Source organism: Nilaparvata lugens, chromosome 4, assembly GCF_014356525.2.
Source record: "Nilaparvata lugens isolate BPH chromosome 4, ASM1435652v1, whole genome shotgun sequence".
Classification (NCBI taxonomy): Eukaryota; Metazoa; Arthropoda; class Insecta; order Hemiptera; family Delphacidae; genus Nilaparvata; species Nilaparvata lugens.
In genome coordinates, this window is record NC_052507.1 from 7,695,641 (window position 1) to 7,713,324 (window position 17,684).

At 34.5% G+C, this 17,684-nt stretch overlaps 1 protein-coding gene across 1 annotated transcript in view; it reads right to left on the reverse strand.

Annotated features, from left to right (window-relative positions):
- LOC111047086 (hemicentin-2) overlaps positions 1-17,684 on the reverse strand; it is a 182,650-nt gene that overhangs the window by 33,902 nt on the left and 131,064 nt on the right. Inside the window, 1 exon segment of the mRNA XM_039425636.1 lies at positions 6,927-7,259. Within this exon segment, the coding sequence (XP_039281570.1) occupies positions 6,927-7,259 (333 nt within the window).

The window sequence follows — 17,684 nt, forward strand, 5'->3', positions numbered from 1 at the left end:
GTAAAGTTACTGGGAAGGATATTTCGAATATTCTTTCCGAAGAATGAACATTTATTTGTCCAAAGCTTCGCAAATCCATGTAGATACATAACAATAATTATCATCTGTAGTTATTCAAAATTTCTTTTTTCTATATCACATACAGTTCAATAATTGTTTCCCAAGTTTATATTATGTACATTTTTTCACACAGTTTGAGTTTATTGTAGCCTTCAAATTCAATTCAATTTTAAATTTATTAAAACACACAAAACAAGACAAAACAAAAAAATAACAAAGAATTACAAAACAAATAAAATACAATAAAATGTTACAAATATGAGAAACCATGGGCTTTGTGATTGGTGATAATCCATTTATCTATAACTTAACTGTATTGTAAGCTTTTTTATACAGATGTAGATAAGGCAGTATATATAGTGATCTATATAAATAAAGTATTCGATCAATCAATCAATCAATCTCGTTACATACACTTTCTCTCTCTCTCTTTTTTATAGTTAGTATGTTACAAATTGCTTTTTCATAAATCATATACAGTTCAATAATTATTTTCTTAGTCTATATTATGTGAATTCATCTATAATTTTGCTGTATTGTAAGCTATTGTATATAAGTGTATAAGCCAGTATATATTGTAATCTACATGAATAAAGTACTCAATCAATCAATCAATCTCTCTTTCTCTCTTCTGGTAGAGTTATTTGGAAGGATATTTTGAATATTCTCTCTGGAGAATGAACATTGATTTGTCCATAGCTCCGCCAATTCATGTAGATGCATAACAATATTCTATATATTATATAGAATTATTCTATATAATATAACATAAATTATTCTATATATTATAACAATAATAACAGGTATTCGAAATTGTTTTTTTTTTCATATCATATACAGTTGAATAGTATTATTTTCTTAGATTTATCTACATAATACTATGTAGATTTATCTGAAACTTTGCAGTATTGTAAGCTTTTGTATATAGATGTATAAGCCAGTCCATATTGAGATCTACATGCATAAACTACTCGATCTATCAATCAATCAATCTCCTCAGACACATTTTCTCTCTCTCTCTCTCCTCTATTAACTCTATTCAATCCACACTCTCTCTCTCTTTCTTTCTCTCTCACGATCGTGTGTTAATGCAAAGGATATTATTTTATATCCTTTTCGGAGAGTCGACAATTATTTGTTGAAACACTGCCGATTCATGCAGTTACATTACAATAATCAAATTGGATCCAATTTTCATTCGGATTAATAATTTTTTAATAGCATTATAAGGATAGCAACATCAGTGCTGATATTATTGATAATGGCTAATGAAAATAATCATTATAATTTTTATCAACTGAGACAACAGGTGGAAGCACATTTTGCTCCCTTCACACAATAGAATATATTCAACATGAAAGAATAGAGGTTAATGAAAGCAAATCATCAATTTTCTTATGTATTTGTAAACTGCATGTACTGTATCTCTTATTTCAAATTTTGATATCAACTTGCTTAATACGATTGTAAATAGTAGTGAAGACTGTTTTGGGCTTAATGCCTGTTGTAGTCTTCCTGGTTTTGTAATAAATAAAAAATCTGGTGTGGTACACTCACACAACTTTCCTTGCTCATTGATTTATAAGCCTCATTCTTTAACGAGGATGATCTAGGGAAATAACATTATGCCGATTGGCGGCTGAATAATTCTATTTAAACTACGATTATGCTATTGTTATTGTTTTCAGAGTACATTTTACTTTGTTTGAATTATGAAATTTGAGGATTTTCTATAAGTTGTCAAAACAGCTATTCTACAAATAAAATATCGACGTGTGTTCTTTTGAATAAACTGCTCTACACACCTACCTTAAGCACGAGAAGGAGGTTACAAAGTAAATAATTTCTCAAGGATTGGGTGGACCCCCTGTTAGTTTCTCAGGGAGGAGACTCATGCTAGTTAATAGAGCTGATGATAACTATACAAGGTGTGAATTTGAAAAAAAATCGGTCAAGTCATTTTTGAGAAAATCATGAAAAACATGGTTTTTTAGAGATTATCTGCCATTTTTCTCAAGAATATTACGGAGCTCCTGCAATTTTCCCAGAAATAAGACTCATGTCAGTTGATAGGGCTTATGAATAGCTAGCTATCAACGGTATAAATCCATGGTATAAATTTGAATTAAATCGTTAGAGCCGTTTTCGAGAAAACTGAGAAAAAAAGGTTCTTTAGTGATTATTCGCCATTTTTCTCAAGAATATTACGGAGCTCCTGCAATTTCCCCAGAAATGAGACACATGTCAGTTGATAGGGCTTATAAATTGCTATTCATGGTATAAATTTGAATTAAATCGTTAGAGCCGTTTTCGAGAGAACCGTGAAAAACATGGTTTTTCAGTCATTATCCACCATTTTTTCCGCCATTTTGAATTAAATTTTATTGAATTTTTTATTGTCGGATCCTCATGGTATAAGTATCTTAATTTTAAAATTTCAAGTCAATCGGTTAATTAGGAATGGAGTTATCGTGTTCACAGACACACACTCACACAAACCAACACCCAAAAATCATGTTTTTGGACTCAGGGGACCTTGAAACTTATAGAAAACATGAAATTAGGGAACCTTGAATTTTTTTGGAAAGCAATACTTTCTTTACCTAAGGTAATAGGGCAAGGAAAGTAAAAATTAAAGAATGTGGATATTGATGAAATACTGCCATCATAGCGTGGACCTCACTCTAGTGTTGTTATACATTATTAAGTTAGTCCATGCCTTGCTGCGCTTCTGTGTAGAACCCCAGAGCTCTAGAGAATTTTTCAAGAAACAAACACTCAGTTTTCAAATAACCCGGCTACAAACGAAGTGATCTCCAGTCTTTTGTGAAGCGAAATGCACTTGCAACATGTAGGGCTTTATTTCAAGTCGGTACACTTTGTTTGAAGAGTTGACTGTTCAAAAAAAGTAACATTTGCCAGCCTGAAAAGAAGAGCTCGCAAGCATTTGAGAGTAGTGTTGTTTTTTGAAGCCGGCATTTCCTTTGGTGAGATCCCAGACCCTACTGTCACCATTGCTTGAATGCTTACCATTGATGTTTTATACAAGGAATCCTGACAGATTGAACTGAATCTCAGTAGACTAGTTTCATCTACAACTGTCAGTGTTAGTTAGATGGGGAGCATTGATGTTTTGCACGAGGACTACTGACAGTTCTGAGTGAAATCTCACGAGAGAGTACCACACGATGCAGAACTGTTTGAAGCACATGGAGCAAAACTGTTGGGAGCATACGACGGACTACTTTATTTGCACAAGACTTTATCGCGGAGACATTTGACGTTTGTCTTTTATTCTCGGTTGTAAAAGAGACGATACGGGAATTGTCGGTAAAAGGAGGGTGTGAGGGAGAGAGAGTGTGTGTGTGAGAGAGGAGGTAAAGAAAGAGAGAGTATTAGAGGAAGAGTGTGAAAGGTAAAGTGTATGTGTGTGAGAGAGAAAGAGAAAAAGAGAGAGTGTGTATGGGAGGAAGAGAGTGTTAGAGCATTGGAGCAAGAGAGAGTGAGTGAGAGGGAGAGCGTATGTGGGAGAGAGAGAGTGAATGAGTGTGTATGAGAGGGAGTGAGTAAGATGGAGTAAGAGAGAGTGTTTGTGTGAGGCTGTGTGTGAGAGAGAGAGAGGATGAGTGTATATTAGAGGGAAAGAGTGCGATGAAGTGTGAGAGAGTGTGTGTGAGAGAGAGAGAGCGTGTTCCAGAGAGCAGCTTCTTCAAGAAATAGGTAAACAGTCAATTCTACTTGACTGTCTTTGCAATGCCATGAAAATAGTAGAGTGCGTAAGATGGAGTAAGAGAGAGTGTGTGTGTGAGGTTGTGTGTGTGAGAGAGTGGATGAGTGTGTATGAGAGGGAATGAGTGAGATGAGAGATGGAGTAAGAGAGTGTGTGTGTGTGTGTGAGAGAGCGTGTTCCAGAGAGCAGCTACTTCAAGAAATAGATAAACAGTCAATTCCACTTGACTGTCTTGCAATGCCATGAGAATAGTAGAGTGCTCGACTTGCTTTCAATTAAGTAAGTTGTCTGGGCTTATTCTCGGGAATAAGTGCGTTTATAAAGCTCTAGTTGGTGGAGTAGATGTGAAATGTGTTCCTAACTGAAATGATATCCACAAAAGTGGCAATTTACAGAGATGAGTTGGAGATCTGGTAGTTGAATTATAGGTTTTAATCAGTATCATTGATGTATTATGTTTCTGTGTAGTTGAGAAGTTGATATTGTGATAATTATTCATATTAAATAAAAATACTAAGAACTTATCAAAAAACACAGATTTATTGATACTTAGAATCACACTAATCAAGTTATCATGACGAGTCTGTTGCTTAAGCCGCCATTCTGTGAAGTTTCTGTTATACCGTTAGGCTAGTTTCACTCTCATTCGGTTCGTTTCGTTTTCGGCAAATTCCGATAAGTGTGAAACGGTAATTCGGTTTGAATTCGGTACCGAATAGAAACCGCATAGAACCGAACGCCCACTTGACTCTAATAAATTCCATCAGGTTTCAATTCGTTGCTAGCGAGAGGTTACTTTCACACACTTTCGGTTCGGTTCGGTTCGTTTCGTTTTCGGCAAATTCCGATAAGTGTGAAACGATGATTCGGTTTGAATTCGGTACTGCATAGCAACCGCATAGCACCGAACGCCCCCTCGACACGAATAGGTTTCATCATATTCGAATTCGTTGCTAGGGAAAAAGGAAAAAACAAAGTCTTCTACACATGCTTGCCTTTTTTTTTATTTTAACCTGATATCGTGATCATCTGTTTCAAAATTTTCCAAGTCAAAATCATATGGTCAATTCATTTCTGTTAGTTCACAGGAACATTTTTTCCTCAATGAATAGTTTGCTAAAAAAATATTAAAGATATAAATTGAAACTCAGGGAGAATTTTTTTTTTTTTTTTCCACGAATATTACATTATTTCATCAATGGAGATAAGAGATGAAGTTCATATACTATGTATCAAAACAAGGGACAAATATTCAATTTAAAAAAATAATCTCCCTGTTTATACAAAATTAACATAATCAAAAAGAAACTATTCAAATAATTCACAATTCTTAATTAACTTCAAAATCTCGATGTTCAAGAAATAACATCTTGAAATTTAACACCAGCTGTTATATTGAGATATACAGCATGACCTGTGAAAATCCAAACACAGCTGTGTTTGAGAAGAAAATACCTAATTAGAACCGTACGAATTAAAACCTGACATGTATGAAAGCCTCATTCGTTTTCGGTTCGGCTCGGCTCGGAACCGAACCGAATGAAACCGAATGCGTGTGAAGCAATCCTTAAGTGGGAGGAGACAATCTAGCTGGGCCAATGACAGGCGTTCATGTCCTTGACCAATAGCAGTACTCACCTACTAGTAGCCTATAAATTCTGCTGCTCTTGTATTTAGTTTTAGTTTATCAAAGATTGACAACGGTGTAACAACCGAAACCGGTCTTTCTAAGTATCAATAAATCTGTGGTTTTTGACAATTTATTAGTATTTTTATTTAAGATGTATTATGTGTCGAATACTTCAAACCTGAATGAATCCTTGGTTGTCTGGGCTCATTCTTGGGAATGAGTACATTGATAAAGCTCTAGTTAGTGGAGTAGATGTGAAGTATGTCCCTCACTGGAATGATATCCTCAAACATTGATTAGCTAAAATTTTCAGATATGAGTTGGAGATCTGGTCGTTGAAATATAGTTCCAATCAGTACAAATACAAATGTTTTGTGTTTCAAATGTTGTGTATACTTTAAACCTGATTGATCCCTGATTGAATAAGGTCTACGTTATCCCAGATACGGTAACCTAATCAATGTCATCCCCATAATTGAATCATTTTCAAGCTCTCACAATCAAATACAAATGTTTACAACACTGGAATAATATATATAAATATATATATATATATATATATATAATATATATATATATATATATATATATATATATAAATTCCATATTGTTTTATAGACCTATTGTATTGTATTTTAGATATTTTGTACTTTTCAACTGAAAAATGTCAATATTAGGGCAGAAGACCTTCCGCGACTTTCACGCCACGCCTATCCAAACATATAATCCAATGCACATTGAAGTCACTGCTCTATTCCATTCAACAACCCGTTGTATTGAATAAAAGGAAACTTCATTTGAATTGGAATAGTCCAAGTTAGAAACACAATTTCTACTTTTCAGATCTTTTAAAAATAATTAGTCTAGATTTTTGGACATATTTGAAACATATTTTCGGACAATAAAAAACTCAAGAAGAATCAAAACTGTCGCTAAGAACTGGATTATTTCAACTGGAAGACATCATAATTATGGAAAACAAAATCTCAAGCAATTTGTGAGCTCACTTACCCAACGTATTTGCAGTTTGCACCCCCACCCAGAATCTATTACTACTACTAACACCTACTCTAGTACATGGGTTTCCCATAGTTGAGTAGGTTTAATTTCCAATAGAATTAAATTCCATATTGTTTTATAGACCCATTGTATTGTATTTTAGATATTTTGTACTTTTTATGTTTTTAATAGCTTGTTTGTATTTTTTTATAGGGAATAAATTCATTCATTATTATCATTATTATTCATGAATTCTATTAGTTTGAACAGATCATGTCAAACACATGATGTTTGTCAATTTCCGTTCTATCTTGTAGAAGTCATAAGAGCGGCAAAAAACCGAAAGTCCAAAAATCAATTTGTAACTAGCTACAAGAAGTAAACATGTCAAAATTCTCCATTCCTACCCTTTTTTGCTGAGGAGATGTAGCAGGTATAAAGGTACTATTTTCTGGTTCTTCGTGAATATCTCGAAAACTATACACCTTGAAGACATTATCAACTCACCAGCTGGTATCAGCTTGTAAACGCAAGGCTCCAACTGACGTCCAATGACGTTAGTTGCCCAACAGGAGAACTCCCCGAAATCGGCCGTAGTGACGGGCGTCACAACGGCTGTGCTGCGTGTCTTCTCCACGTCGAACTCGACTTTATCCTCGACCTTGTCTCGGCTTTTGCCCGCGCCGGGACCAACGGAGCCGTTGACGCCGGCTCCTGGGTGGATTTCCCATGTGAAGTTGACTGCCACTGGGTTGGCTTCCACTTCACATGCGATTTCTGTCTTTTCCAGCCGCGCCGCTCCTAAAACCGTTTGTTGACCGGGTCTGCAAACTGGTTTAACTGCAAAACATAGAGTTGAAATCTCCATTATTATAATTATTAAGTGATATCATTGCATTTTTTGAAGAATGATATGGAAAAAATTAAGATTTGATCTTGAAAGATGAGACAACATTTTCAATGAATTCATTATCAGCTTGGACAAATCCTATCTTGCACTCAATCCATCTACCATTAGCTCAGTCACTAGATGAAGCTCCATTCCGCAAGGCCACTGCAATATCAATCTCTTTCATGTGAATGAATCTATAACATAGATTAAACAGTATCATGGTGATAATGTTAATGTATAAAATTATAATGTATATTTGGACTGTTCATTTTTTGGTCATTAAAAAAGTTTTTTCATAACCTTATTTGGGCTATTTTTATCAAAATTAGGGAGATAAACAGTTTTCTGTTTATCCTGTTGATTCTCTCCCAATCATTAATTTGATATTGTGATTTATTGTGAAATGTAATAAAAAAAAGTAAATTTGTATGGCTTTTGTTGGTGGGGAGTCCCTTGCGGGAAGGTCCCACCGCCTGAATATATAATTTAGGCCTTCAATGGGCCTTACGACTGTCATACTTCAGCCGGGACTGAAAACTTAACGTGCCCATCCGATAACACGGGAGTGATATGGTTAAAAAACTTTTGGTTGTGAGAGGGTTTGAACCCGGGATCTCTATGCTGCTACGCAAGCACTCTATCCACTAGACCACGGATCAATCCAATGTAGTAAATAAATGAATGAATAAATAAAAGTCTATAACACATTAGAGGAAATGGTTTCGTGATAATGCCATTGTCAAGTTTCCTCTGAATGACATCATTTCTGAAACTAGTCTTGTTTGTTGTTGAATATAATATGGGTGTTGATGACTCTCTATTTTAGAACATTCCAGTAGACTTAATACCTAATTCTATGTCCATAACATACTCAATACTTCCGGTTTCTGAGCTTCAGATTCAGCTAAGTTCTAGCATAAAGATACAATGGTGTAAACTATGCTATCGTAGACAAACTTATGCTATCGTTTCTCTATGGTTATAGACAGCTGGAGTCATAAAATTGTCTTTACGAAACAGGGCATAGTCGCAGTTTTTATAATTTTCTTTATTTTGTTATTTCTATAATTGGAAACCTCAGTAATAATCAACAATGATGACGTACAGGAAAAGAACATAATACGAATATATTTCTTAGCAAATTATTATATATGAATTCCCATTAATTCTACATCAACAAGACTTGAGTAATGAGTATTCTTTTAAGAGAAATTAGACTGTACGAGAAAATTATTATTTATATAATTTCAGCTTCATAGAATACGCAAAGTCTACAGGAAACATAATAATAACATCTTTTTTTTATAAGTAGTAAGCAGGGGCTTATCGAAAGCAATGCCCCAGTCGATGGACTGGCTAAAGTCTAAACGACTGAAGGTAAACTGGCTGAATCTGGCTAAGAAATCTAAGAGATCTGGATAAAGGACAAGCTACTTGAATCCAAGCATCAACTCCAGTGAAAAGTTTCAGTTTACTAGGGAAAATTATTTTTTGAATGTGGAACTAAGACCGATTCTTGGGAAGATTATAAAGGTGCGTACAGATATACGCGCCGCGAACATGAGCAATTCACTTTTAATCAGCTGACTATATCTGTATTTTTACAGAAACGGTAAGATACAGATTATAAAAAGCTTGGCATCAGTTGATTAAAAGTGGATTGCTCATGTTCGCGGCGCGTATATATGTACGCACCTTAACATTCTTCTCTGACAACTGTTTATAGGTCGTTTTCGTCTTGAAGATGTTTGGAATATTCTCGATACTGTTCAGAGAAGGCTCTATTGAATCACCTTCAATGAGCCTCAACCATTGAAATTTTTCTTCCATTCCCACATAAAACTCTTAAAAATGTTACAAAAATATTGGAAATAATGAAATGAAATGAGAAAAGCCTATCGCAGCAATTCTGAAAGGCTTCATCAGGCCTACATCAAAGAACATTATTTTCTCTGTTGAAGATAATACCAACTACACTCGTTTGTGGGTATTAGGTGGAATAAAGATGGAAGATGAATGGCGACCGATAACAAGATTACAGAAAACGCATGAAAAAAGCATGGAAACCTGATGAACTAGAAAATGAAGTTCCGATGCTCACCGGTATAATTTCGAGTTTGTTTGACGAATGGTATTGATTTCATCAGACGGAATAGAGAAGTGGAGCGTGTTCAGAGATGTTAAGCCGGGCGTGAAAATTTTAAATATTCATAAGAGGTAATCTCTGAGCTGAAAGGGTTCTTGCAGCAGTCTCTCTAGATGGACCTCCGTCTTCGTGAAGAAGAAGTCCCTTCCTCATAGTCAACACTCTCTCTCCGTCTATCTCAGTCTCTCTCTTTCTCTTTCTCAGTCACATTCTCTCTCAATCACTCCCTCCCCTGCCAACCCCCTCCTACCATCAGTCACCCTCAGTCGTTGCTACTCACTCTCTCTCATTCTCGTCACTTCTGGCTCCCTGTCTCTCACCTAAAGTAGCTTCTCGTTTGTGCATCTCAGCCTGAATAATTCAAAGGCCGGCGAGGCGTGTGAAAATACACTGACAGTTTTGGGATTAGCGGTTAAAAGGGATTCTCGTAGTGCACGTCAAAATTCAAGTCAATTTGGTGATACTGTAGGCCCACTCTTGTTTAACTTATGATTTGGCGTAACGCTCGACAAAATTCTAATGCAAAACAAGCTGGAGAGATGATAGGGGTTGGCTGTTTGGTAGGCTAGGCCTACTGCTTTGTAGAATTTCGTCGGAAATGAAGATCTCCGATGCAAAACCATGAAGAGTTTAACAATGAGAAGATGGACGCAGTTGGTTATTCAGAATATCTGAAATGTATTAGCATGTATTATTTTGTAGGAGATTATAATTCTGTAATATCTTGTGGAGTTTATCATAGAAGACTTGAATACAGTGAAGATTGCGAGATTCAGCGAATCTGAAACTGACTGTTTAACTTCATTCATGCAGATTGTGATATAAACACTGGCTAATTCACTCATATATAATTATCTACAATAAAGCAACGTTTTGAATGAATATACATGATGGAACTGAATATTTGTTATTGAACTATACATGATTATTATGAGAAATGCAATGTAGAATTAATATAATGATACAATCGTTTCATACTGAATAGAATGGAATAGGATGGAATAGAATGGAATAGAATGGAATAGAATGGAATAGAATGGAATAGAATGGAATAGAATGGAATATAATGGAATAGAATGGAATAGAATAGAATAGAATAGAATGACTTTATTTTTGACCTAGGAGGGTGAAGTTGGGGCGCAGTCGGCCCTCTCTTACACTCAACCCTACTGAGAGATAGACGTTCACCGTTCAGACTATTGGATGATAATATTTTCAATTATATTTTGGTGTTTTAATTCTTCTAAATTATAAATTTCTAGCTTAAATAACTTTTTGGACGAAAATTGTACGTTTTACAGTAGAAACATAATCTATTTTTTTAGAACATGTTAATCAATATCAAAATTTGGGAATGGAATAGTTTGAGACAAGCCTGTTGTTCCTTCTTAATCATATTATTTATATGATTTGTGATTGTATCTAAGAATATGAAGCTAGGTTGAAAGTGATTTTTTCGAGCTCGAAAATTTGACACCAATTTGAGTGAATATATTCTCTTTTTTGGAAATTTTAAGTTTGTTTCATGTTTTTACGAAATTTTTACTATCAATCTATCCATATTTTGAAATGTTCGTTTTATTCAAACAATGTATAATATTTGAGAAATTTTAAACTAAATTAGGAAATTGAAGAAGTTCTGGGCAATAGCCAGTTTTTTTATTTCCCGATCATCGTATTGTTTGTGCGAACCTTATAAATACTCTACAGAAACTCACAGACATTCAAATAATTAAGCAAAGATTTCATGAATATTGTACCTTCCCACAAGATTCCAGATACCGAACTCCGCAATAATCAAGCTAAGATTCCATACATATTGTCTCCTCCAATTGGTTTGCACAGTCTGACAAACACCGTCTTCCACAATGATAATTAAGCAAAGATTGCATGCATATTGTTCCTGGCTTATGATTCCCTCAAGCTCACAGATAACCCACATTCACAAACTTGGCAGATTTCATGATTTGTGTCCAATTGATTCTGCAGCTTGGAGAATAATCTTCATTAACAATTCTGTGGTACTGTCAGAGAGATGAAAAGAGTCTGCTGATTCACTACAGAATGGCAGAGATGATTGAATGGGGCGCATTGATGTTATATGTAGACAGTTATGACAGGTCTGTTAGGGATCTCAATAATTATAATACGGTTCACTTGAAAATTGTCAGCATTATTTTGAGGGAAGGCATTGGTGTTATATGTAAGGATTTCTGACAGTTCTATATCAAGGTCTATAAATATAACTTACAGGTCATGACACGATCCCGTGATGCATTACGAAATATCCATTCTGTTGGGCTCGAGTTCACTAATTTTCAAATTTATCAGCTTTTATCATTATGAATTAAACAACATGATGTGTTAATATTTTTTCGCCCCACTTGGATGTAATGAGCTGGTTTACGTGGGTCATATGGAGGCCGAAAGTGATTGTTTTCTGACCAGGCCGGTAAAATTTTTTATGGCCCTATGGCTGTAAAATAACCTTGAAGTCAGCTGATTCTGATTTGATGTGAACGTGTTTACAAAATAGTTTATGAAACGGAATTTTCTAGAATTGAATAAAGTATTCTGCAATAAGATACTATCATTTTATTTGGATGAATGAAATACAGAGAAGTTAAATTATAAACTATTCAAATTCGATTTTCATAGTAGGATAGAACTTCTAACCTAAACTTCCGCAGTCGACGACAACAAGCATTGTTGATGTTGACATTCAGATTGGCCAATTTTCAAGTGTGCTATAACAGCTGATTAAAAAACTTTTCATTATTTGTATTTTATTATTCAAGAATCAAAACATTTAAAATAATATCATCTTATTGTCATTTGAAAGAATAAAAAAGTATAAACTCAACCTCCCACATTAAAACATAATTAAATATAATCTTTTAGATTATTTAGACAAATCAGAATAAAAAAAAATACTTGGACAATCTCCTGATATTCAGATTACCTCAGATTTGCTAGAGCTATTACCTTCCAGTTTTGCTTTCAAAAGTGCTTAATAAACAATTCTGATCATAAATATATATATTGTTTCATTTTTGTGTGTGGCGAAACCACGGGCAAAAATGTGTTTCCGGCTCTTAATCTTTTCTAGTCCTCGGCCTACGGCCTCGGACTTAAAAACCGATTTCGAGCCAGAAAAGTCTCATTTTCGGCCCTAGGTGCGACATATACTATTCTATGGATATCGCTTGGATTTGAAATGTAAATAAATTCTTCCGACAGAATAATAGTATATTATAAAAATTAAAAAATATATATTATAGTATATTAATAAATATAATTATAGTATATTATAAAATAGAATTATAGAATTCTTTTTTATAATAATAGTATTATGGGTTTCAACTAGCGAGTGAATTGTTGATCTTAATCAACTTGAATCAATTTTGATTTGGAACTTTCATCTGTTTTTGAGGTTAGCCTCTTGTCCCATTACCTCATGAATCATAACATGTTCATTTATTAATTGGGTTAGCACAAACAATACAATGATCGGAAAAGAAAAAACAGGCTATTGCCCAAAACTTTTTCAATTTCCTAATTTAGTTTCAAATTGTCCAAATATTATACATAGGTTATGTCCATTTCAATTTTCTACACCAAATCTCAATCTGAGAATATATATTAGAATAGAACAATCAATTTTGTATAAGTATGAAGCCAGAAAATTCATAACTTGGAATCTTTTTATGTTTGTAAATAAAGAAGATCGTATTGTTGAAGTGTGTTTATTAATTACAACTTATCCCACATAACAAAGTAAAGAAGAATATTGAAAAGAAAGAATGAACAGTAGTTACGTCTGGATTCATGTAAAGAACTGACAATGCTAAAAATAAATTAAAAATTATACTGTTTGAATTGAACTTTACTTTGATAATACTTGAACATTAACAAGAATAAGAACAATTTATAATAATGGATGAACAAATTATTGAACCATTTTTTTTGTCATAGTCATTCAATTTCAGCTGTTTTCCATGCATGAAATCAATCTGGTAAACAGCTGTTTGCAGAACAAAATAAACATATGATTCTCATTACAACATACTCTTCTCTAATGAAACCATATGTTTTCTTTGAAGTCGAGTATGTTTCCTAGTTCCGAAATAAGAACAGCAAAACTGCTACAAAAAACCACCTTCAGCGCTCCAGGTGGAAGTTTGTCAACTTCCGTAAAATTCCAGATTTGGAATTTGTAAACTAGGTTATGTTTATAGAATGCATGTAGTAACTTCAGGACAAGAAGGTGTTTTCTATTTCTCAATTATTCTTCTTTAGATTACTATGACAAAAAATAGTGTACGTTACTTGGACCTGAATTTCATCGGCTAACGCCTCGACTAGAAACATCATTCTCGCCTGAAAAAGGTCCCTTCCCGTCCTTGCAACATAAGATACTATGGTGATGTCCACGTTATAATGGCAGTGTTTGATTAGCAATGGTATTGCTATACTTATCTATCATTCAACAAAGCGGATTGCGCTATCTCTTTCTCGCTTTGCTCTGTTGCCAGATTTTAACAATGTAGAATTAATAATTAACAAAATATTTCAACTTAATTATGAAATTATTGAAAAATATTATAATTTCTTACTTAATTAATATAATTGATTATTTTAAACGAGAATGAACAGTTAATATTACATTAATAAACCTGTATCAGCTACCGTCTATAGACGGCATTGACAAGACAGAGGATCGGCAACGTTGTTCTCCTATGTTTCTCCACTGCCATTATAACGTGGACCTCACTATATATATTTCATCATTAAAAAATCGAAAACCTGAATTTACATATGACCTGAACCAGAATATTGTTCTTTAAATGCATGATTTTGTTACGAGCAAATTGAATCAGATTGGATTTTCAAATGTACCGCCAAAAAAAAACCCACAAAATGGCCGCTCCATAAGGAACATGGGTGTCTTGACCTGGTTTTTATAGACCTTGTTCTAGATGAATCTCACTATAATACGGTTCACTTTAAACTGTCAGTATTGGATGAATGAACAGTATAGATGTTATCTGTAAAGAATTATGACAGTTCCATGTGAATCTCACTGTAAATTTGAACAGTCAGCATTGATTTAATTGAAAATATAGATGAAATTCATTAGGAATTCTGACAGATTGACCTGGATTTGACTCACCGCAAGGCATTCTAGAGACTCGTCTCATTATTATTCTCTCGAGTCGGATATTTAGATGCGGTTGGATGTATTAGTGTCTGGTCTGGTGTTATTGCAGGGCGAAATTCAATTAGCGATCTATCGACTGTCGCAATTGAGCAGTCCAGGGTTCGAGACTGGAGCCCTTTGAGCGATCTTCTCCAGTGACCTTGTTGACTGGATTATTGTCAGACAAGATTAACAGCCTAGGGCCAAATAGCTTATGCAAGCCGCCCTTCATTCCCATGTCATATTCCCCTTACCCCTCTCTTCTATCTTCAATTTCCCCCACCACTACCACAATACATCCCTCCTTTCCTCCCACTTAGCCCCCACCAACCCCCGACTATTCATCCCTATAAACCTCTGACCATCACCCAGGTTGACATGATTAGGACACTTGTGAGCTGTGTATATAATACTATATAATGCATGTCAAACCCATGCACCAATCTTCAATGTGCCGCCAATCCAACCTATTAATGCTGTCCACATGTGTGTCAATTACCTTGTTTGTTTTCAGTTAGGTTGAGTGGGGTCTGGAATGATGTCACATCGGTGAATATTCTGTGATATCTTTGTTGTAATCATCTATGTATCATTCTATGATCCTTTCATAACATCAGTATTATCATAGAGAGAGGAAAGATACCGTTAGGCTACTTTCACACGATAGTCAACTAAAATCGACAAGCCATGATTATGTTAATCTTACTCATGATACAAAGTATCGAGCTGCTTTGTACTATGATACATGGTTTTCATTCCGTATCATTCTTCAATAAAAATAAAACAAGATTCCGGTTTCAAAAGCATCAAAGTCGCCAGGCTGGTCTGAACTATTCATGACTTTTTCAGTATGCATTATCCACTCAGCAGTTCTAATACACAGACATCAGTATCACTTGGAATGGCATGACATTTTCTATTCTTTCAATTCCTCTTATTACTATAGATCGATTCAGATCAGCACAATGTTTATACTGTATGTTCATAATAGATTTTTCTGATTGTTAAAAAGAAATAGTCAATAATTGCTGGGAATTTGAAGTGATATTCAACGATTTGAACCTGATAATTGTTGAATAACAATTGAAATTCAGTGAATTTTACTGTACAACATTCCTTTTCCTCCTATTCCATTGGGTGATGAGTGGAGATGATTTATGATTTCATATTTGGATTCATCTTTTCATAGTTCAATATTTTTTTGGAAAACTAGAACTTTTAAAAATTAAAAATGTTTATGTTTAAACAAACTTCTCAGGTGTTCAAAAACTTCTTGAAACCTTTGCCTGTCCCTTTGTGAGGCAGGATCATTATTATCTTAGTACGTACTATATAATCATATGATAATGGAAAGCTATATTAAAAACAGCTATAACTCCCTTGTTTTCGGGTATTTTTGAAGATGGGACTTACGCTTTAAAGAATTTGGGGTCACTGAATCCAAATCCGAAATCAGATATCTCCTATCTATATTTTTAAGGAAGTTAGACTTTAAGAAAAAGTGATGAGTCATACTTTGAGCAAACGTCTGCGTAGTTGTTAGATCTGTCGGCTTATTTGTAAGATCCCCATGTGAAAGCACAGGAGAGCTGCAAAATATGAAATATGATCTTCAGTAATATGATCTTCCAGGAGAGAGGACTCTGCCGTGTGAAACTGGCTTTTAAGGCCAGTATTTTTTTAGGCTAGCGTCACACACATTCGGTTACATTCGGTTCGGTTCGGTTCGTTGCCGAAAACGAATGAGGCTTTCATACATATCAGGTCTTAATTCGTACGGTTCTAATTAGGTATTTTCTTCACGAACACAGCTGTGTTTGGATTTTTACAATTCATACTGGTAATGAAATATGAAAGCTGGGGTTCAAATTAATAGTAAGATGTGATTTCTTGAACAACAAAATTTTCTATTTAGTTAAAAATTGTGAACTATTTGAATAGTTCATTTTTGAATATATTAATTTTGGACGTTCAGAGTGATTATTTTTTTGAATTCAATTATGACACATGGAACATAACGTTCATCTCTTCTCTCCATTAATAAAATCATGTGATTTTCATGGAAACATGAAAAAAAATTAAAATTCTCCCTGAGTTCTAATTTATTTTCATATTTTTTAGCAAACTATTCGTTGAGAGAAAAATGCTCCAGAGAACTAACAGAAATGAATTGACCATATGATTTTGACATGGGAGATTTTTAAACAGATAATCATGATATCAGGTTGAAATAAAAACAAAAAAGCGAGCCTGTGTGAAAGACTTTGTTTTTATTTCCGGTTTCCTAGCAACGAATTCGAATATGATGAAACCCATTTGTGTCGAGGGGGCGTAGGGTGCTATGCGGTTTTCTATTCGGAACCTAATTCAAACCGAATCACCGTTTCACACTTATCAGAATTTGCCGAAAACGAAACGAACAAACCGAACCGAATGTGTGTGAAAGTAGCCCTTCGCTAAAAACGAATTTGAACCTGAGGGAATTTATTAGAGACAAATGGGCGTTCGGTTCTATGCGGCTTCTATTCGGTATCGAATTCAAACCGAATTACCGTTTCACACTTATCGGAATTTGCCGAAAACGAAACGAAGCGAATGTGTGTGGAACTAGCCTTATTCGTGTATAACCATTGTTGGATAAGAAGACTACATATTGTCAGACCACAGATAAGTTTATAAAAATATCATCCTATGAATCTATCCTAAAATAGTACCAACGTTTTCCTGGGATTTGAACCTAGAATAATGTTTCATCATTGAATACATCCGTGAAATATTAATTTTACATGTAGAATATTTGTTGATGCCTTGCAACCAGAGAAAACTCCTAGTAATTCTGTGCTTGCAACTCAATAAATAACACATGAATATTGTCAATTTCATCTTTCATTATGAGCACTGGACTGAAATCCAGGTAGCTTCACCAGTTTAAAGAAGTGGAATTGACAATATGCAAGTGAATTGATTTTTCTATCATCTATTTCATCTCTGGTCTCTCTTCCATCACTGTTATCATGATCCATATCA